Source organism: Chaetodon auriga, chromosome 20 (genome assembly GCF_051107435.1).
Source record: "Chaetodon auriga isolate fChaAug3 chromosome 20, fChaAug3.hap1, whole genome shotgun sequence".
NCBI classification, from domain to species: domain Eukaryota; kingdom Metazoa; phylum Chordata; class Actinopteri; order Chaetodontiformes; family Chaetodontidae; genus Chaetodon; species Chaetodon auriga.
Genome location: NC_135093.1, coordinates 17,632,900 through 17,657,217, shown reverse-complemented (window position 1 = coordinate 17,657,217; position 24,318 = coordinate 17,632,900). Strand labels below are relative to the sequence as shown.

The 24,318-nt window shown below is 40.4% G+C and overlaps 1 protein-coding gene across 1 annotated transcript in view; it reads right to left on the bottom strand.

Moving 5' to 3' along the window:
- pemt (phosphatidylethanolamine N-methyltransferase) overlaps positions 1 to 24,318 on the bottom strand; it is a 53,859-nt gene that overhangs the window by 19,810 nt on the left and 9,731 nt on the right. The window contains exon 3 of the mRNA XM_076759953.1: positions 13,315 to 13,430. Within this exon, the coding sequence (XP_076616068.1) occupies positions 13,315 to 13,430 (116 nt within the window). The remainder of the gene's footprint in view (positions 1 to 13,314; positions 13,431 to 24,318) is intronic.

Sequence of the window (24,318 nt, the reverse complement as noted above, 5' to 3'; positions counted from 1 at the left end):
CGTGCAGAAGACCTGTACTGTGGATTCAAGTTGATGGAATGAATGAACAGGAAATAAAAGGTGACAGAAACAAAAAAAAGACATACGAAATTACAATTATGGTTGCGTTAACCTACTTTCAGCAGAATAACTCAGTGCTAATGTTACCAAACACTGACATACATCAAAAGGAAAAAGTGTGGATCAGATCAATGAAGCCATACAGGTTGTGTTAAGCCAACTTAGATAACAACTGTACTATACATACTTCATCTGATGTGAAAAATGTTACAGTCCCTGACCTGCACCATGCCATTTGTACAATGGGCCATCAGAGTGCAGAGACACAGCATCTCTCAGTTTCATCGGGGGTGCAATCACCATGGCATCAACTGACGGAGATATCATCATGACATCATTGCATGAAAAAAACACCCAGGATGACCAGGGGAGTAATCAGTGAAGACTTACTGTCAACGAACCTTAATAAGCATTCCACGCTGATGTTATCTTTAATAGTGCTAGAGAGTGGAATCACATTTTCATTTCGTTCGCGAAGGTCACCAAGAGCATTTCGCTCATTTGTTGACTCACTCACTCGGTGTGCCTTTGTTTTGTTTAGTACTTTAGAGCCAATGTAGGCTGCATTATGCAGGAAGTAAGTGTAAGCGCATCAAACTAACCTTGTAGCTCACAAAAGCCTCAATAATTGCCGACATTATGCTGCTGAAAACCAGCTGTCTCTTCTCTTGCCAACTCTCCCACAGTCTCTCTAATTCATTGACTCTGTGTGCGTGTGTGTGTGTGTGTGTGTGCAACCATGTATTCCTCACATTGTGGGGACTGGCCTTCCATCCTAATGTAAATCATTAAATTTTAGGGTGAAGACTTGGATTAAGGTTAGGGTTAGGGTTAGCAAGTAGTGGTAATGGTTTTGGTTAGGGCAAGTCTCTAGGCAATTATGGAATGTGTGTCGAGAGAAAGATACTGGGAGAGTGCTTTTAACTTTCCCTAACATTACACTCAACGGCAGTCTGGCCTGACAGATGATTTGAGGGTCTTGCCTCAGTAAAAGCATTTTCATTTTGTTTCCACTGTGTTATCCTACGATGTTTGGATGAAGTGTTTCTGAAAGGGCGCATGTCTGCTTTTAAAAGGATTCATTTTGGTTTTAATGCACTACTTGAAATGTGATGGCCGACGGTGCCCTGTAGTTTGAATGAAGTAGAAACACTGCAAAAGCTAGTGCTACCCTAACACATGGGAATGAGGGCAAACTGATGATGCTACTCCTAACTGGTATGAACAGTAGAAGGTAAGTAATGGCAAAATGTGAAGAAAAATCCACAATACTTATGTAAAGTTAATGTGACTATGATCAGCTTTTAATATACCCATAATGCACCATTATAATACTTCAGCTGCCAAGTCGCTACATTTATACTGTATGTTGCAAACTATGAAATACTTTAAAATAGAATCACAGCTAACAATCATTTTCACGATTGATTATTTTTAACATGTCAGTAATATCAAATGTTGCTGGAAAAGAGTGAAAAATGTGTCCAAGAGCCCAAATTGATGTCCTAAAATGCTTGTTTTGTTCAACTTACAGTTCAATACCCAAAAATATTCCATTTAAAATGGTATAAAAACAGAAAAGCAGCAAATCCTCACATCTGAGAAGCCGAAACCAGAGATTATTCGGTATTTTTGTTTGAGACATGACTCATATGATTGCTTTTAATAATAGTTAGTTAGTTTGTCCAAACTTTGGGCGATTAAGTTTCTCGACTTATCGACTAAATCATTCACTAAAGTTCCACACACAAAACTGCAAGCCATGAAAACGATCCTGGCCACATCAGGGACAGAGAAACATGATAAGAGGGAGGGTCTGTTGGCCATTGATACTTGGACACCAATGTAACAACTTTCATCAAAGTTCCTAGTCTTCTATTTTACTGGTTGTATTGCGCAAGAAAGGAAACATGTGAGACAGACTTGCACCTGTGGTTTGACCCGTCCACAATGAGAGCCTGAACAAAGTAAAGGGACGGCTTATGGTTTGTGTTCTCGTGTCACGTTGGCTTTGATGTATTACCTTTATGGTTTTCTTCGCTGCACCAGGCAAAAGGCAGGCTTGTCTTTCCACTAAAATAGATTTCAAAAGATTTTGTCCAACAGCACTGTGGCTCACAGTGCTGTTATAACACCACAACCTCCACTGGCGAATCTCCAGCTTTACTCAGGCTTCCTCTCTTTTGACCAAATTTGGATTTTCCGGCTCCAGTCAATGAAAAGATGGCAGTGAGACTTAATCTCACATCCGGGCTTCTAAATTCCCTCTCAAATGCTTAATCCTTCCTTCCTTCTGATTGGCAAATACAGTAAATTTTCCATGGAGGTGCACAGGGGATACACTGACATATAACAATGCAAAACATTTGTGTTTGACTAAGGAACGAGAATAAATAGAAAACAGTCACTGTGCTATGGTATATTTTAAGCATTCGATGAAGAACTTCAGGCCTAAACAGTTAGTTAATACTAACTAAAACACCCAAGAATGCAAGCTCATTGACGTAAAATTCATCTGTTTAATCCCACAGTCCCACAGTCAGCAAAGTGTAGCTTCAACACTAATAATACTGGTTATATCCTGTTTGTTACCCCCCTTTGTGTTCCTGGGCTGCCGTGCTCACAGCCACTGAATGTCAGTAGGCCACAGAGTTGCAGGAGTTTCCAACATTGCAAATTAGAATGGAACACATGCAGGTCCTCGGCGGATGCAGTTGTGTGTGCTCGAGTGTGCATTAGCACACCTGTGGGTTGCAGTCTGAATGTCATGTTCTGTACAAACATGGCTCCCAAATCAAAAGTAGGTTTGGGGTTAATCAGAGAAAACTGGGTTACAGGGTCTGTGCTGTGAGTCTTATGGCATTCTCCCATTGTCAAAAGGAAGCAGAAAATGCAATGTGATGTGGTGTGTTGCTCTGCCATATCAGACACAAAGGGCGACTGCTGGGCTGTCTGTTAAGGTGCAAGGCATGCCGCTGGGTTTTGGATTGGAAAGGAAATGGGAAAGGGGGCCTGGGGAACGGAGATGTGGGTCGGGGGTTAGTGGGTATGAGGGACTGACCGCTGGATGTACTGTTACAACTGATGACAAGTCACTGCTGATGTAGCACACTCTGTAGCTTCTAGAAATAAGAGGAAACTTTCTTCCAGAAGCCACTAAATCGTTCATGATGTCCATAACGTTTTATGACATAGTGTAACATATATTTTTTGTATTATTTGTGACGGTGATTGCCCTGCATGTTAATACAACAGGGATGATGATATCAGAAAGCAGCGAATTCAAGACCCACTCTTACATCTGCCTTCTTTGTACCTTTCCGAATATGACATGGAAAGTCTGATCACAGAGAAGAGACAGCAGGATGAAGAAGAGGAGGAAGTGTATGGGGGTATCAGAGACAAGATTCAGTGTGGGAGTGAGACCTTTCACAATGTGTTGCTTTAGAAAAGCAAAAGCACAAGGAGCAAATAACCATGCTTCAGCCTTCAACTCCGGACTTGTTTCTACTAGTCGGTTCAGTTCAATGATGAAATAATAACAGGGAAAAAATACAGTGAGAGAAGAATTGTGTATTTTGAATGTGTGTTATGAATGTGCCTCTCGGTCACCCACCATCCTTCAGATTGATATTGTCAGAGGAAGAACAGGAATATACCTGTCAACTTTGGGATTTAAAAATATCCTGCCACCCTTACCATTGTCCACACACCCCTCACATTTAGACAAGGGCACAAACAGTGATCCCTAAAATCACCACTAGGCAACAACTTGCTTTAAAATATCAAAGCAACAAGGATTGGGTTAACTAGTTACTACATTAAGTGACTACAGTTAGGCGGTCAGAATCAGATACCTGGTTGAAAGTGAACTGCTGTGAACATCCCTGCATTAAATAAATGAAAACACAAAAGGGCATGCAAGTTTAAATGTGCATTACTTGATGGATATGTACACATCACGTGCACATTATCCTTCAGTTGTGATTTTGAGAGGCTACCGGTAAGAGAGACAATTGGTAGGAGTGGGTGATTACGAAAAATGGATGGGATAGAATGAACACAGTCATTGTTGGAGCATGTTTCTGCGTCTCTCAGTCTTTCCCTCCGCGTGAAACACTGAAATCCGTGTGGTGTACATAAAGGTATGCCTCCTCCCATCTCCCATGTGGTGAGATACTTGCACAAATGTGTCCCTTTCTGAGCAGGTACTCTATCCCTCTCACATTCATCTGTGCGCTCTTGTTCTTCTTGTTTTATTGGCAGGTGCTGTTTGAGTGAATGATTCTTTTTAAATAGATAAAATGTGGGAGATTCAGAGATTTACAGTCTGTGCACGAAGTGCATCTCAGTCTCAACCTCACCTGTCAAACAGTGACCACAGATTCTGTTTTGTTTTGGTTGCCATGGTTTTTCGTGTATCTTTGTTCGATTTCTAATTTGTGGTCACTGAGCCTGCACTAGGATCTGTCTCTGCTTTCTATCTCTGACACTATAGAGAGATTCTGCCAGTTCGTAATTACTTTTTAGTAATCTGTTAATTTGTTTGACTCTCATTTTGGAAAGCAGTGTTGTTGTGAGACTGGTCAGAGTGTGTCTGCGAGGTGGCAATCAGTCTCAGCACCAAATGACATAGGGGACTTGTTTCTTGGGTTTGGAAGGCGATGGAATGACAGGTGTCTAGGGGGCTTGATTTAAGGTGATTAAAAAAAAAAGAGTGCTCTCTTCTGAATGCTAATTATTAGCGGGTGTTCTAATTCTTCTCTACATGTATTTGTTGGTGTTTCCTCTGTACATGTAAAATGTGTCTACAGAATTCTGGAAGTAAAGATTACTGTTGGATGTTTAACCTAATGGGTACAGCTCTCAATATTTTTCTATTATGTCCAGCTGTTGCTGTAGTCCTCATTCAGCAGGAGTCGGCAGAACAAGGTCAAACAGCAAGATGATTTATAGACACATTAAATAAAGTTGGATTTAAATTGCAATCCTTATTAATATCTCTTCTCTGTATGCTAGTTTTTCTCCAATGTGACCACCACACTCATCTCCCAAATACATTGATTTAACCATTTTGCCCTGATACCACTACCATAGAAATTTTTTCTCCACTCTCCCAAAGGGAAAATGAGCCCTTTGCACCAGATGTCAGGAAAACATCGTGGCTGTAATACTTCATTGAATAAACTCAACACTGCACCCTGTATATCTCCTGGATGCTGCATTTGAGCTTTTCATTTTCTGAAAAGCTCAAATGTCTGGACCACAAGGGAGTTTTGGTTTTCTTTGTTTCTTCTAGTGTTTGGAGTGTTCTCTTGAATTACATTGAAGTGGATTAATGAGATTTATTGCTATGTCTTTGTACAGATTTTCAAAATGTGCTCTCCAGATGTCACCATTTTGGATGGATAGAGCTTGTGGTTGCTTTGTGCTGAAGAGTTGATTTTGATTGACGGTGTTCTCAATTTCTTCAAGTTTCATGTGGGTATAATTTTGTTTTTTGTTCCCAACTGTACATTTATATTTGTTTAAAATATCCTTTTCTAGCGCATAAGGCTGAGGTATTTGGTTAACAATGTTTTTCCTTGCTATTTTTCACAAGTTTCCAGGTGGTCTTACATTCTTGATCAAACCATTTGTCAGCATTTTGCCTTTTGACAGGCTTGTTTTTAATAGCTGCCTTATGAAATCGCATTTTGATATCAGCCATCTTGTTTACAACATCTCTGGTATGGACATACAGAGTTTGGTCACATGTTGATCTGTCATTCATCAGATCAGATGAGTCGAAGGCCATGATGAATTTGTGTCCACTGTATGGGGCCCAGTTGTGAGTAGGATTTAATTATTAAATAATTAATTATTCACTTACTCATGTGACCTAAGAGTTTAAAGAACACATTTATGTGGTTGTGATCTGAAAGGGGGGGATTGGTGTCTGACAGTGAATGCACTGGTTGTGGAGGGGTTGATGCCAGTGATTGCATCATCTACCACACTAGAACCTGGAGCTGAGGAGTACGCAAAATCTCCCTAAAGAGCCCCCTCTGAACCCACAGTATAACTATGTACAGGCCCAAAGCCAGACAGAGGTGCATTACTTGCCCGGCACTTTGAATTATTTCAAAGTCAAGGTTGCTCCAGCGGGTGATCGTTGGTGTGGTATGGGAGACTGACCATTCAGAGCTCTCATTAGAAGCATGTGTACCTCTACCTGGAAATAGGCGATTTCTGAATGTGCGAGTTTCAAACACGTCTTCTTCAAATTAATTAGACATAGATTTCTATCAGTTTTTCCCAGAGTTTGATGTACCTTTAACCAAATGTGTGATTTAAAAATTTACGTCTTACTGCAACCATGAATTGGCTTTTAATCGACAAGTGGTGTATTTTAAAAGAAACTATTTTCCAAAGACTCTAACAACTTCCACTGCAGATGAGAAGGAACATGTATGGAAGGTAAAGAATTGTTTACAGGGTGCTGTATTTAATAACTAACCCACACACTACCCCACTGTAGACTAAAAAAATGGAGGGGAAAAGATTCCTCCTTAATATTTGTTAGCCTGTTTGCAAACATCGATCACATAGCTTTAAGCTTATATAGCATAAACACAGAGGGAGTGGAACTGCAACATTTTTACATTTTAATGCTTTGAAACGTGTTAATCCCAGTCCTCCCATCTCATTAGGCTTCCTGTGATTAGCAAGAGCATCAATTAAACACAAGCATCACTGCTGTGTACTTAACAGATTAAAATACACACCCGAAAACCTCTGCATGTCTGGCCTATAAATCTGTGGTGGAGCTGTGAAAATAAATGGCTGTCAAACAGCCAGTGAATTAGGAAGTCAATTAGACCAAAAAACAAGCAGCAGAACAATGACGCTGGAAGGTAATTAGTCTGCTGTTCAATTGGTCTGGTCTCTAAATTGGGATTGGAATCTGTGCTGTGGCCAATGGCAGCCAAACTGTCATAGCCTCCTCCCTCAGCAAACATTATGGCTTTTGCTCAATTGATCAGCAGTATGTATTGATGTTTTCATCTTTCAGCACACTTGTAGTTTGTAAGAGACTGGAGTTATTTTTGAGTTAATTTACTGGTAAGGTGACATGGATACACACCTGTGCTGCTGTTTGTTTAGCTTTTTGTGAAAGACTGGTATGATGGAAGATGCTTTGAGTACCGTGAGTCTCATGTCATGCTTTTTACCGAGACTTGGTTCCAGATGGTTTCTCAGACATTGGCCCTGACAGAAGCAAGCTGTCAGGGTAAAGGAAAAGGGGGTGAGCTCAACTTGCACATAAATGACAAGTGGTGCCAACAGCACACAGTCCTGAAGAAAATCTGTAATCTTGATGATGATAAAATGTGTGTTTGGTAATATCCTCATCTGCTCTGTTTATGTGTCTCGTAATGGCAATGACTTGAGGGCTGCAGCACAGGTACAGGCCCGATTTTAATCATGCTCAACACTGAATTGCAAGGTCTTGAACAGTATATTAAATGTGGTGCCCAGAATAATCAGACTTTACTGTTACTGTACTATAAAACATGCATAGACAGTCACAGTTAAACCACTCTTGTTTAATCTGACCATATCACCTTTCACCTGAACCCTGCAATACAAGCCCCAAAGAGCAGTCAACCCCCGGTTAAATGTGTCAATGCATGAAGACATGAAACACGGAGGCTGCTTTCATGGCCCAGATTGGGATCAACAACACTCCACCTCTGCCTCTACTTGTCACATTGACATTGCCATAACTCTGTGTGTTACATTAATGCTCAGCTTGGATTTTCTTGTTATTTTACTGTATCACTGCCAGCTGTACTGCTCTTTTTATTGTGGAAAAAAACAAAACAAAACTCAGACTGTGTATATATATTTATATTGCTATATTTTCTACTTTTTAATAGCTCATTTGTTAGAAGATTTGTCATGCACCAACATCACCAAAACAAATTCTTCGTATGTGTAAAATCATACTTAAGAAAAAGCAATAAAGCTTTTTCTTACTCCAATTCTGATTCTGACATCTTCTCTGGAAAGCCGAACATGGATAATGCCACAGACGTTAACAAACATTGCACACAATTCTGTGATGTCAAAAAAGGACAAGAAAAGTCGACCCCAACAACAAACATCACACCACTGAGGAGGTGAAGGACTGTATCAACAGAAAAAAGCAGGCATTTAAGATGACTACTAACAACTAAAAACTGTACAAAAGGAGACCAGAGGCAGAGAAAACTATTGGGAACACTATAGAGAGGCATTAGAGGACAACCTATGGCTATGAACTCTAAAAAACTGTGGGACTCCATTAAAAGCCCACCAACCTGTAACCCACAAAGAAATCTTTACATGTTGTAGATGAACTGGCTAAAGCAAATGACTGAACGGTTTCTACAAGCAGTTTGACAACTCTGACTTTTCTGCAGAATGTGACATGGTGCTTGATAGTATTGCAACTGATGATGTGGATTAAACTGAGAACGACCCTAAATCTGTCAACAAGGAAAATCAATATCAACAAGGCCGCAGGTCCAGGTGGTATCTCTACTTTTATACTAAAAATGTGCGGATGAATTGGCACCTGCCTCGTGCCCCCATTTCCCAGAGGTACCCAGACTCTCACACTGTACCAACACAAAGAAAAAAAACAATCACCACACCAGTCACGAAGACACCCTGTACACACATTATAGAGCTTTCCAGGAAAAATGGGCAATTTTTTGTTTTTCTTGAAGTAAAAGGCAAGTCAGCATGCCTGAGTTAGTTTGAGGGGAAATGCTCACAAAGATAAAAAGCGTCATTACAGCTTGAAACATGTAAAGCTGGATGAGTGGCAATGACAAAGGTGCTTGTATAACAGAAAACCAATCTCCAAACTTTGCTGAACACTTTTCAGCCCAACAAGCAGCATTCACAAGATGTCATTATGACAGACAATGCAGGCAGGTTTTGTGGTGAGCAAGCTAAGTGAAGAAGCTGGATCGACTACTGGCTTGGCTGGTCATTTACATCTGAGGCTAGCAGTGTGTCGCTACCCGATACATGCATCCTGCCCGAATGGCACTGTGCATATGCAACTCAACATAGATGAGAAGGAAGCTAATTCTTGCTCGTTAGCTACTTCCATCTTCAGGTCTGGGAAAAAAAATTGTGATGAACTAGTTTTACTGTCTTCTGGATGCAGTCTCAACATGGTGCTAGCCTTGGAAGCAAATGGCCGGCCAAGCCAGAAGCCGCTCCAGTGGATAGCTACATTAGATGTATGACCACCTTGGTCAATGAACTTTTCCCACCCAGATTTACAGTAATCTCCAGACCGGCAGGATAGAGTAAAGTATAAGCCCACTTCTCTAACCTTATGGCCACCACTACCTTTGACTTTTTATCAAGGAATCAGACATTTTCAAACACAATTTTTAATCCTTTGTACTGATGATTTAACTGGGGAAGTTTTGTGCCCATCAAAGCCATTGAAGCGCCCCAATTGTTACTCATGTAACACTGTCTATGTGAAAAATGAAAGGGACCTTTACTTCTGTAGCCAGGGGTGCCTGAAATAGCTCAGTGAGTAAGGGTGAAATACAGCATGTAATACCCACAGGAAGCTGCTGGATGAAGAGATGCAGAAAAAAGGCATTTACTGTTGCGCAATCAAGCTCGACTCCATCACATCTTGAAGATAAATAACTCCTTTTACGTTGCCATGCTGTCATGTGAAAACCATTTGACATCAGCTGTGCTGGCATGGTGCTCATAGCTCAGTGCAAGTATCCATCTTAATTGACAGTGTTGTTCACCAATCTATTCAGAAAGTTTAACTGTAAAAGATGTTTAGATGTGTGTATATCACTTTAACTTCAAATCCAAAAATATTAGGATGCTGTGTAAAACATAAATAAAACAGAATGCAATCATTTACAACAAACTGTGTTTACCAAAAACAGTTTTACACAGTGTTCCTGAGTCCATGTAGTCATGTCCTTCACACAATCATGTGTTCACAAAGTGGTGAACTCACTCCATCCTTGCTTGTGATCGACTGAGCCTTTCCAGGATGCTCCTTTCATCCCCAATCATGATCCTATCACCTGTTACCAATGAACCTGTTTACCTGTGGAATGTTCCAAACAGGTATTTTTGGAACATTCCACAACTTTCCCAGTCTTAAGTTGCTCCTATCCAAACTTGTTTTAAACATCAAATTCAGAATAAGCAGATATTTACAAAAATCAATTAAGCTGATGAGGTCAAACATTAAATACATTGTCTTTGTACTGTTTTCAATTGATGTCAAAAAGGCTAATTATCAAATTCTGTTTTATTTATGCCTTCCACAGTCTGCCAACCTTTTTGGAAGCAAGGTTGCAGAATGGTGTGGAATGCTTTTTGAAAACTTGACACAAAAAGCTGTAAAGTGAAGCTTGAGGTTACGTCTGTAGTTACTTGCATCATTTCATGTCAACTTGTTGACATTTTCAATGGCCTAGAAGTTTTTCTTTCTAAACAATGACTAACCCATAAAATTAATTTTGAAAGCTATAAACGACAGCATGTAGACAGCAAGCAAATGTAATTTTTGTGGAAAATTAGTCATTTTGTGCTGTCAAGACATTACGAATTGCTCCCTTTCAAATGATTAACCATGCTGATTTTATTCTATTTTGTACTGACTACTGCAATATGTTTCCCAGAGGAATGACGTTCTTTAACTGGCCTCCTAAGCAGGTACGACAATCCAAAATGCACACACACCAGCTGCACTTTCTCTGCATCACAAATAAAGCAGCAGTAGCCCATTGTGTGATTTTCTAATCAAGCCCCCATTGGGCAGCAGAGGGGACAGTGTGACCATCCAGTTACTTTCCTAATCACTAAGTTAAACGACATATCCGGACAAGCTGTCATCAGCAGTTCATCAATATTACACAGAATACGCAACAGCAGAGTATCAATCTACCACTGTGTTTAAGTGATTATCCATCTGCCTGTATGACGCCACTGAGTGTCCATTTGAAAATAATTGTGGTTATTACATGCAATGTGTACTTGATGACACAGGCAGCACATGAAAATGATGTTCTTTCAGGACACTGTCTTCCTGCTATTAGTCTCCAATCCCATCATATGGAATTCAGAAAAACTGAATGAATACAGTAATGACTCACTCTGGAAGATGCTGTGCAGAAACACGCAAATGGTCTCTGTGCAATTTCAAAAGGCAGCAACAACAGTCTATTGGTTCAAAATGATCAGTGGCTCATTTTGCAAACTTTTACTTTTATTACACCACTGGATGCATTTTCTGAAAGTTCTTCATCACTACTATAAAGTAATGAAACCACTTACAGTATGTACATTTATATATGAAGAGACATCTGCCTTATTACTGAGTGAAGCCAGCCCACACTGTGGCACCAACATAAAGACTGTACATGTAAATTTACAGTGCTGATATTTGGTGTATAGGCTTTGACCTCATCACTCCAGCTGTTTTCACAATGGTACCTAATATACCACACTGACTGTGCTTAACAGTACCGTTTTTTTTTTTTTTTTTTAAATATGATAATGGCCACATTTCAGCAGGAGCAGATGCATCACAATTATGTTTGTGGTCTACTAATTACAGTGGCACCCAGCTGTGCTCAAACTTGTCGAGATACTGTGAACAGTGCTGGTGGAGGTGTTGACGGAGGCAACAGACTGACTCATGAAAGCGGAGGGAAAACTAACTGTCCATCAGCAGTTTAAACCAGCAGCAGGATGTAAATTGCGTCACCTGCTGAAATGCTGGAGCCCACAAGAATTTCTGATAGACTTTTTTGTTGAACCCTCCCTACCTGAAAGGTTTGGTAAACAGCTGACTGACATCTCTGGGAATAAACTCTCCTTACACATTGGGAAAAGAGAATCAATTCTGTTCAAAAAGGAATAGTGTTAGTTCAGAAAGGAAAAGTGAACTCCTCAACTCAGTTCTTCACCAGAAAGTCAGTGTTCCCGTGTACAGCACAAAAACGCAACTACAAGTGTGCCAAATTCTGTACCGATGATTTGGAGGGACTTTTATATTACTCCAGGTTGAATAATTGAACACCGTAGCCATTATTCACTTCATTCACATCGTCCGTTCCTCGCACGGCTGAGTAAGTGAATTGTAATATACCACCACTATTTTTAGTTTCTCACCTTGCACTATGTGTTGATAAACACTCTCCTCAGAAGCACAAGTGAAAACTGGCATGACAATTTATCACTTCCAAGCAGCTTGTTCCAAAAGCGCTGTTGCCTGGCAACAGACATCACAGACATCCTTTGAGAAAGAAAAAAAATCTTCTCACACTGGCATACTGTATATGTGTGGTGTTGTCGAGGGTGCTTTGTCACCATTTTGATCCATAGTGGGAGGTGTGGGGGCATGTACATCCACCGTGTGATAGCAAGCGTGGGGTGACACTGGCGCATACATAACCGTAGGCACAGATTAGGATGGGAGGAAGAAAGAAAAGAGGACACCGAGGTGGAAGAAAGAAGAAGAAGGAGAAGAGGAAGGGCAACTGAGAAAAAGTGTTGCATGCTAGAAACTGAACAGAATGACCAAAGGTTGAGCGAAGTTGCTCGGCTGGAATTTGGATTTAGCATAAATAAGAAAGTAGAAACAGGGTAATTGAGAGAAGAGTCATAAAAACAGGCTCTCATTCTGCATTTTCATTGTGAGCCGGTGGGTTGGAGTGGGCAGAAAATCTGCTGAATTGCTTTCCAGCACCAAAGAGGAAGGGGGTGCTGTTCTGTCAGATCTAATAAATCTGCAGCTTTCTCACTTCCTGGTTGCTGCAGAGGGCACATTGCAACGAACTCAAACAACAAAGGGAGACATACGTTCCAAATGCATTTTGAACGGTTAAAATGCGGTCGGCCACTGTGGAAGTATCAATGCTTCAAGTCAAGAGAACTGTCTGTCCACAATTTGCAGGGTGTGGGTGATTTCAACAAACTGACCCGAGGAAGCATACACTGAACATCTGACCTGGGGACAAAACACTGCTGAGAACTTAAAACCTTTTGAAAGGCCTCCTGAATGTGTCATATGAAGAAGATATTGAGCTGGGAACATCGGACCCTGGAATCACAGAACCCTTGGAACAACTGGAATTCCTGCTAATTCTCGGTTGTTGTGTACATTGCTGCTGAGCTACAGTTGAGCAGAATAAGGAGAAAAGAAAAGTGTGTGTTCACCTGTGGCTGCGGTACACGTTGAGCAGGATGATGGCGAAGCCCAGGCAGTAACAGGCCAGGTAGGGGCTACCGCAGAGCCTTGAGAGTCTCCGTGTACGATGTTCCCATCTGGCCACCTGACAAATGACAAAGACACAATCCTGTCAAGTAGTCATTGAGACGGTTGGAGGTTAGCCTCCTTAACTACCGATGGGAACAGTCCAGTAACAACTACTGGAGGCACATTTCACAGCATATGTTAGAAAATAGATGGTTTGATACACAATGCTAATTGGCCGTCAACGTAAAATGGCAAATGGTGGCAAAGTCTGCATGCTGAGTTAGTTACTTCAAAGATAAACTTATCTATTTTGGCCACTTGAGGGAAGTGGAACAAGTTGTGAACATGACATGGAAATATTATCACCTTATAAAGTCCCTGTGGCAAAGTGTTAGCACTGTTGACCAAACGAACCAGCAAAATACTGACAAAGATATAAAATGAGATGCTTCTCACGACATGAAATATGTTCATGTCTGAGCCCACACCAGACAGCTCAGAATCCATTCAGGAGTTCTCACTTCTAGTGGATGCAAAAGCCGACTGGCTGGAGAGGTCATTGAGTGAATGGCTGTCTGAAGGGGCAGACTGCGCTCAGAAAGCAAGCAATGTCTGAAAATAAAAATGGATCATCGGACCCCATCACAAAACAAGCTCAGTGTAAAGATGTTTTCAATCATGACCCTTGCTTTACATGAACACAAGGGCCCTGTTGACGGCATTCGCTGCGAGCGCTTGATTGCAAGGCGTCTGCATGATTTTTAGCTAATGAATGTTAAATGTGAAGTTACTGATAGATCTGGCCTTCTCAAGGCTTGATGTGATTCATTTCCCTTATTTGCTTTTCAAATCTGATCTTAAAATGCCACATCAAGTGATTGGATTTGTGTATTTGCACAACGTAATCACTTAAAAGTCATTGAGTGGAATCATGAAATTTGTGCAGAGCTTTTTTATATTACCTTGTTTTTTGTAAGAGCGTGAAGCAAAGCAGCTGTAATCTGTTTATTTCACAAAAATATCTGTATTCACATTAATACTGGATGTGGGCTGGGTCTGAACCAGAAGCTGTTAGGAATCATCTAGACTAGTTTCATTTTTTGTGTTAAATTGCTTTTCTTTTGTACTGCCATTTGTACTGCTTGTACATGTTTAATTGAGACGGCCCCTGTCTTTACTTCTCACATTCAAAAAACCCAGATCTTGATACTGGATGTTCAGATAAAAACAACATGTGTAGTAAATCCTGCACTGCACAGAAAATATGGTCAGAATTGCTGAAAAATGATGAACCTCACATATTCTTCACATTGCTCTCTTGCTTTGTTTACATCTCTGAGACAGCTGGTACATTAACAGGCAGCTGTATTCTCCTGCTGGAGTGACTAATTGATGTTTATTTACAGTTTTCAGTGAAGCTGTATCATCCATATTCTGAGGGGACTGACAGCAAAAGAACTTGCACTTCATTTAAAATAGGAACTATTCAACTCAGTTATGCAACAGGAGAACCATTTGACCTGTCTATCCATACAGTCTGAGGCATTACCGACTGAAAGGGCTGTTGATGGACGGACTGACTGTGGGCTGAGGAAGTGCGTAGACGAGGAAAAAATGCAGAAGAGAAAAAGGACACAAATGTTGCCGTGGCAACACCTTGTCTCTGGCCAGGGGAGGAAATATAGGAAAGAAACACAGAAGAAAAATGAATAAAGGTGAGAGGAAACAAACTTTATATGGTGAGAGTAGAAACTCAGGGCTTTAGCGACTGTGGAAGGACAATGACTCAAAGGGCAATCTCACTTGTTTTTGAGCTCTAAGGGAAAGGCTGAGCATGAACATTCGGTTTTCTTTCATCGTACACTGACAGCAGCCTGTAGCTGTGATAGAGGGTTAAGCCTCATTCTTAATATCTTTATTCTCCCTCTCCATGCTCCTAGTCTCAGTACTTGCAGTCAATATTGTAACAACAATAAAGTTGAATCTAATCTAATCTGTTGGTGCTTTTTCTACTGAATCCAATGTTGCAGTCTATAGAGATAGCAAGCCAACAGTAGCTACGGTTATTTGGTTGGCTAACACTGAATTTACCGATCCGTTGGCGATTTTTCTACCAAATCTAATGTTGTAGCCTCATTTTTCGAGACATCGAGCTATTAAGCAACTGCTACTTGGTTGACTCAAACTCATTTTATCTTTCTGCTGCTGCTCTTTAGCCTGAATTGAGTCTTGTACTTTATCAACATATCGAGCTAACATTAGCTAATGTACCTTTCCATGGGTATTTTTTTATGCTGATTGGAGTCTTGTAGTCAGTCAAGATACCAAGCTAACATTAGCTAATGTTATTCGGCTAGCTAACACTGAATTTAACTTTCTGTTGGCGCATTTTTCGCTGAATTTAGCTTTGTAGTCTACCAAGCTAGCTAAGGTTAACTGGTCACGAACATTCAATGTATTTTCACATAAGCACATTCTCTCCTTCAACTAGTCTTTTGCGTTCTTCCATGAGGGAGTTAGCAGGCTCCACTACATAACAGCATCAGTTTGCTTACAGAAATGTGGTCACACTAATGTGCAGGTGATGCTGGTGTGTTGGACAGTCATGTTGTTGGAAAGAGCTTGGTGGAGCTTTATTGAGATTGTAATTTCAGTTTCTGTTGCATGTCTAGGAGGTTTAAGGCCATAGTTAGTGGAGTTAGTGTTGTGTTAGATGCCTTTATATCGAAAAAAAACTGCCATATAAAAGTCTGTCCGTTACATACAAATATTAAAGGAAGGCTTTGGAGGGTAAGACAATTTGTGAGGATAAGACAATTTAATCAAATTCAAGATCAATTCTCAAATTCTACAATTAGTTACAAAAACTAGGAGAAAAAGAATAGAGTGTGGCATAAATAATCAATAATATCTGACCACTTCATAAAGGGAGTTACTGACAGGTGGCCATTAAACTACTACTGAGCTGTTACTGCACAAGATTTTTACAGTGTGGAGGTTTGTAATTTCATCTTATTCTGTTTATTTTAGAAACATCTTTATACATTAACATTTAGCCTAAGTACATAGGTTAGTACTTAAAATAATAAAAAAACAAAACACAACAAAAAAAGAAAATGTTTGCCTGGGTACGTATCTCCTCTTGACACATTTCCAGGAATATCACATTTTAAAACACAAGACATAAAATTTGTGACACTGCACAGGCTGCTGTAAACTGCTGTAAAAAAGACACTCTTTCTGTTTTCTGTTTTCAGGAACACTCATCCCTTTCTTTCATCGTCTCATCCCCTACAAGAGGTTTATTTCAAGAAAAAACATGGTTAATTTGAAACGCACAAACATAATTATCACGCTGTCGAAAACATATCAAGGACCTTCCACTATCCCCATTAGAAGTCCATTTAGACCAGTATGCTCTGGTCCAAAGCAGAGACGGGTCTGCAGGTTCTCCCACCATCATCCAACATGATTTACAACCCTCCACTGGGTGATGGAGTACACTAAAAATATTCAGGTGTTCTGCAGACAGACTACTGGTGCTGTTATCAAATTATCTATCAAGCCATGGAAATGACACAACGCAGGGATCTGAAGAGTACAGAGAGTGGCGCCAGCTTGGCAGAACTAGCAGCTCTCTAAGACAAATTCAATCAAGGCTTAGGTAACAGGCTCCTCCTGCGTCCCCATTAAATCTGAGATGCAGGTGCATGAATGGACTGAAACTAAGTACATCAGGAAGAAATCTGAGGGGGAGGGATTTCTTACGCTTGATGATCCTTCATAGGAGACCATCTAAACAGCAAAATTGGTCAAATATAGCCAACAGCATCCTCCCACTTATCTCCACCTAATGACATACGCCACATGACCGGGAAAACATGACCTAAAGTATAACTTGTGTAACACTACAGTGTGAAAATATGGCATACCTTAACTTGTAGTATTTTCTCAACCCCTCTAGGGAAAAAGTCTCCAGCTTGGACCGTGATTTTATCAGCCATTGTATCAATGTACAGCTGTGTTTAACCTGCACACAGGCACAAATGCACACACACGCACAGTCAAGCATATTAATGCGAGGAAGTGTGCTGTCCTGGAGAAACGGGAACAAGAACATAGACGGATCACATGCACACCTGCGACAGCCTGATTAAATCCTCCTCAATTCAGAAAATAATGATTGAATATTTAAACATCTGGGGATTTATGGACATTTTGTCAACTACAGTGTAGAAGGTACTGGGAGCACATGCTCTTCAACAAAAATAAATTTAGATTAACACAGGTCAGAATCTGGGGACAGGAGCAGGGAATTTTTAGCCATGCTAGCAGTGCAGCTCTAGGGATTGCCATGATATTGGTCAGTCGAATGGTCCACCTCTTTGCACCAGACTGAAACACAACAAAAATTGGACAGATTACTGTAAAATTTTATAAGGACAAAAATGGTCCTGAATGGATAAAACTGTAGCGATCGCCTGAGTTGGTAGTCTTCTGAATTTTCCTTTAGTGTCGCCAGCAGTTACAAGTTTTACCATGAGGCTGCCAATTTTTTTATTTTTTTTGGTTACAGACTCCAATGACATTTTGCACCAACGTTATTGATCACAGAGGATGCATCCTATACTGACTTTGGCGATTCACCAATTTCTGCTCTAGCACTAATATGAGGTTAACATTAGCGGTTTGCGGGAAATGTCACAAATATGATTCGATGCTATGAAATTTCATACATTCAGGCATTTCAAACTCTGCTCTGGATGAAATGTAATAACTTTGGTGATCCCCAAACTTGCCAAAATATTTTGTGCAATAGTATGGTTTGGGACAAAATATCTGCAAAACTAATTAACCTTCTCATCAGCCTCAGATGTATTTTTCGTGGTAATGAACAAATGTTAGCATGCTAACACAGCAATGACCAGTGTAAACATTATACCTGCTAAATATCAGCATGTTAACACTTAGTGGGCGTGTTAGCATGCTGACTTAAAAATTGTCTTCTGTACCTAAGCACAGCCTCATAGAGTCTCTAACGAAGGCAACCTTGGATTCTTTGAGCAAAATATCATGACAACTGCTTGCCAGATAGCTATTAAAATAGGTATGGATGATTTGATATTGGTCCATGAAAAGGTACTCTATCTAGCTATCTGAACATTGGTGGCAGAATATCCACAGTATTTATTGTGAATATTCATGGTCCTAAGTGAATTAATCCTGAGTTCTGCGACCTCTTGACATTCCTTGTCAAACTGTTGCCCATTTTGCCACCACAAGAAAAAAGAAATAAGAATTTTACAATGAAAACAAATCAATTGATGCTTCTCAGAAGATGAACCCTTTCCATTTTGAAAACATCATGAGTTTTCCATTCAACTTTGAACAGCAGAGTTCTCATTATCTGCTCATTATCTACAGTCAGATTTCCAAGAAATGTGTTGGTCATGTTTATAATCCTAAAGGTAAACCTGTTTGGTCCTTAACCCCATGACCTTTTATCTATTACCACTCTCAGGCTGATTTATCAACCACACTACTGTTAGGTTGCATTGCTCAGTGCCACATTAACAAGAGCTAACTCTCAGGAGTTCTAGCTAGTGTAGCTTCATTGTATGCCTTTATGACTTTTGAATAAACAGATGAAACAACAAAACCAATGGTTGATCTCATTTTTCTGGACTGAGAAAGAACAGTAACTATGTCATTTTGCTCTCACCATTCTTTTATAATTCCGCCCTTAAGACATATATTTCATTATTTACTTGTTACTTAAAGCCCAATGAGATTATGACCTCTGTTATGGCTGCACCTATTCTAGGAGGCCAAATCTATTACATCACCATGATTATATCATCAAGGATGACTCAGTTGAAATGCTTACAGGGCGCGAAATCACAAATTAATTGCTGCAGTCGTCAAGATTAGGGACCCAACTGCTCTCCATGTATCACTTTTACTCTCACATTAGAATGAGCTGGACTGGATAAAAATACATTAAAGGAAATCAGTGTTGGCTATTTCAAAGCTGAAAATTTAGGAACCACAGGAGTTGACTATCTCAAACAGTGGCCTTTTTGTGATGAAGCTATGTGAGTATAACTATTGCCCTTCAGGTACAGAAACATTTCAGTCAAGCTGTGATTTAGCCAATCATCAGCCTTCATGAGCAGTTTAGGACATATCGACCATTCACCAATCTGTGGCACAGTGGTTGGAAGGACAGGTTTCTGTGGATTTTGTGAAGCATGGAAGTCTTGAACCTGAAATAATGACTTTTCCAAAATATAATGTAATGTCTTTCCAGCCTCTTCATGCCACACTGCTGAAGAGCTTGAAGCACTGGATGCAGTCTGTGTGAACACTACACAGAAATATGTGTTCCAGTGAGCTTAATGTTACATGACATTACTGATTAACCAGAACATTTCTGGGGCAGGGTGAAGAGACAGCCAGATGGTTCACATTACCCTGCAAGCTTGACTACAACCAGTGTGTTTTACCTCCAGGGTTAAAGGAATTTGTACAAAATGTGGCTTAATATTTCAGACTTCATTTACGCCTTTCCTATTGTATCGTGGTAATGTTAGCTAGGAAGTTGGTGAATGCAAACGACAGCTGTATTGAAGTATGACACTATCCTTTTGACAGCAGCATTTGAACTTCCCAGCCTGAGCATGACGTCAGAGGAAAATGGCCACCTTGTGAATATGATCTACAAATTTACAGTCAACAATCAGGTAGGGACATGACTTGTTTTTATGTGTGTGGTTTTTTTTGTTTTTTGTTGTTGTTGTTGTTGTTGTTGTTGTTGTTATCATTCTTGTTATTTAAAGAATATGTTGAACAATGAAGCAATTTCCCAAAAACCTTTGAGAACCTTTCCTGTGAGAACTGCTGAATCCTTGGGGCTGAATTTGAGGGCAAATTAAATAAAAATCATGAATAGTTGCCTCCACCTGTGTCCTTCAGCTTGAACTCCCAGAAAACAACAAAGCAGTTTTCTGAAATATGAACATGAGCAAAAAACATCTCCAAATACCTTCCAATGCTCACCGATGTTACTCTCAAGTACACAAGCTTTAGCCCACACAACATGGGTACATCTGAGGTCAGCTCACCCAGGCAATCAGAGTAATTGAGTCCAATGAATAAAAGCATGAAAACAAGGAACTGAATCTTTGGTTCTTCACTGAAGTCATGCATATCTATTACGTGAACCAAATCATACAGTATGTAGAATAAAGAAGTGTTTGAAAGACTCAGATCAGCCATTGATTATCTTTAGTATCACAGTCATCTGAGGTCAAGCCGCATTACACAAGGTGGAAAGACCCAAGCACAACAATAAGTCTTGATATACTTTAGACTGCTTTTAAACTTTAGACTGCTTTAACAACTTCATACGAGTATCTTTTTAGCAAACAATTTCCTACATGTAACATCCAGCAGACACAGCAACAGGGGAAAGATCTTTCTCACCAACAGTTAATTCAATATTCACTGGTATTTCATCTCTAGCTTGGCCCTCAAACTCATGAGAAACCCTCTCTCAGTTGGATTTGCAGTACTAGAAGCCTCTGTACATTGCACAAATGGTTTGTTTAAGGAAAATTACAGTTTATACAGTATGGGTATTTGTTAGCACTGTAGCTTTAGTCATTGGTTTTACCAGCCCATCACAGTTTCCACAACGACTTCCTGTTTCAGCTTGCTGTTCCCAAACTTATGGGTCTTCACAATTTTCCTGTGTAATGGGGGATTATTAGCAATTAAGGGTGAGAAATCTTTTGGTTTCACCTCGAGTAAAGGAAGCTAATCTGGATTTACTGTCACCTTTAATGGTGAAAATTTTAAGACATCACCTGTCATGCTGTCATCTCAGAGAATCTTTAAAACCACCTGCCTGTACTTTGCTTTCTCTGGCTCAATGAGCTCTTGCTATCATGACCTCTGGTGACCTCCCCCGTCTAACAGGCATCTTCAGCTACATGAGACTATGAGCCGCTAGTAGCAGCCGACGTGAACAGTATGAGCTGATGAGCACTTTCTTCCCATAGATGTAGGTCACTGGGCAGCACAGACCTGATGACTGAGACCAACTCCATATGCAAGGAGAAGATCAGATGACGCTTAATATGCTGTTTGCTCTATCAGCTCCATCGCCACATAGGGGCAGGTTGATAACACATGCACCGGATGCCATCTATTTGTTCAGCTCAGGCTGACCTGTGCTTGTGAGGGCACAGTGAGAGGGGAGATTTAGTTTGTGCAATCACTCATAAAAAGTAGAGAAAAAAACAATAATCAGGATCATCTGATTGCAGATGCAGCCAAAGAAAAAGTATATATACACTATTGGGTCAAGGTATTTTTTTAAGACACAAGAGGGAAAGTGCTCCATGGACTAAATTGTGCAGATTGCTGTAAAATGCACCCTGTCCTATACATCAGGAAGAAAACTTCCTGTAGGAAAACTTATTATTGTCTTGGATGTGCAGACTGTACAGATACTCAAATAAAAGGTGTTTTTCAAGTTTTTCCAGTGTTTAGCAAGAGTGTAGCAGCCAGCAGCCGCAAAATAGGCTGCAATGTAATCTCTCTGGATGTTTGCACACCGTCAGTGTTTGCCCACTAATAGCGTTTGTTTTCGCCACTGTCATCCTCACATTGTTATAATAAGTGTCTGACAACATTCTGGAAAGGATCTCTAGAGATACACATAAAAGAGATCCGCTTTGTTTAACCAGAAGCAGCTGTTGCATCGCTCTCCACCGGACTCCATTCACAAAAACAGTGGTTCGACTTTCTACAGTTTCCCCCAAAACTTTATGCTCCCATGTGAGCAAGACTTGTGCATCAGACCACAAAAAAAATCTGACTGAGTGTTGATGGTTGAATTTCATTGTCAGATGCTATCATGACAACTTTTAACTGATGGGCTTCATTACCAAACAAAATCTACAGCATGCATCCAACTCCTTTCACGTGCAAGTATGGAAATATGGTCAGAAGTATGAGTCTCAAGGTGATTCTTAATATGTTGAGGTATCCTTGATAGCCATTTACTGTGATCTTTTTATTCCTTTTCTATTCACTATTCATACGTTTTGTTTTTTTTCCCCATCGCTGTCTTTCTTCAGTCTTTCTTTTCATTTCTGCTGCTTTTACTACCGAACTGCTTTATTTTTCCTCCTGTATGCTGGAGGTCACGTTGACATCACACTTCACTTTCCCTGCTGCTTGCTTTTTGTATTTTCTGTAGCTTTCATCTTCTCGTTCCTCTCCTCTGTAATTTCTGGAGACACTCTTGAAACACCTATCCCTTTCCCTTTGTCTCTCTGCCCACTGTATCAAATCCCTCCTCCTGCCCATCTATTACTGATGACTCATACAGACATTATGCTGCCAAAGGCTGTATCAGCACCCCACAAGCACCAGATAAGACCCCTACAAGATGGAGCACAACATGGGAGCCTTATATCATTGAGGCTACGTATGCACACTTTTGTGTATGTGAAAGCCAGCATCTAATCTGCCGATTCGTCTCACGCAATTTCATGGGGCACTGCCTCTGAGTTTAGTTCTGTAATTGCAAACGTTTGGCTATAGTCTCAGCTGTGATTTGGGCATGAAAGCAGAATGATAAAGATCGATCACAGATAAAACACAGGTCTACGATCTGTGGAGGTGCAGTCAATCTCATCCAAGAAGCTCTTGAAGCTCTCTAAAGGATTGGTTCCCAAACTTTTTGTTTTTTATTTACGTCTGCAGCCGTGTCAGATAAGGTTCCCCTTCATCTGCCTGTCATGTTCCAAATATATTCATGTGAATTGATCTGATTGCCACTTAGATTGGCAGAGGCTGAATGCTCTGGCCATTTGTCCAGTACTTTTGAGTTTTTCACCATTAACGCAAAACTTGAAGTGGCTCAGTGCATCAGTCAGTTCCCACATCCTGCTATCTACAACCTCATGGACGTGGACATCATGTCCACGTGATTCCAGCTGAGATGTCAGCCTACAGTGGTGAGATAAATCGAGACGGAACAGGCTGACCACTTTTCTCCCAGCGCTTCAGTGTCATCGTGACATCTATCTAATGCAGCCCGAAGCCTGATCTAATCTGTTATGTAGGAAGCAGATTTGACTTTGAAATAGTTTCAGATATCTTACGAGGCTGGCACAGTGGCAACCTGTTGCCGTCCAGAGAAAGGAGAAAATGAAATCTGACCGAGGCATCGTCCTAAACAACAGTGCGAATATAATCAAAGCAAAGATGTTCATGACCCACAGTTTACATCTTCCTCACCACATCTGTCTCTGTTACCTGTCCAGTCACTGAGCACAGGGATACTGTACATTCCAGTTGCTTGAGCGATTGATTCACAAGGGTCTGAATGATGAGAGGTACAAAGGGAATGGATTTAAAAAAGCTTTTAAAATACCTGTGGCAGCAACGCCGCCTGAGTGCACTCAGGCTCCTCTCAATTAGAGAGTGAAGACTTCAGGAGAGTGCAGTAAATATGCAGAAGGAAAATGTCTCACGTGTTAAATCCTGTCACTTTCGTATGGCTGCATTATTTTTCTCTCAAAAATATATTATTAATTCAAAAGGTTGACAGATACTGGCTTCCGGCTGAAAACTAGGCTAAGGTCAGTAACCATTGGCATAAATGTGTGTTGTGCCAGGGACCTACTCATAAAAACATTGACCCACAGCGCGACTAATGGTCAAAAACTAAACACGGTACCTTTGCGTTCCAGAAGCAGCCAAAAACATACAATGCTACATTTGAAATTATTCATTATTCATTGAACTTTTAAGGACATGATATAGGCACACTCTTTCTCTGAATGCAGCAAAGGTTTAATTTTCCAAAACACTGAAGACTGCAGCATAAGTTCAGCAAGTGCAAGCTAAGAGGTGCACACAGACAGCCTTATGTAACGGCTGATAAT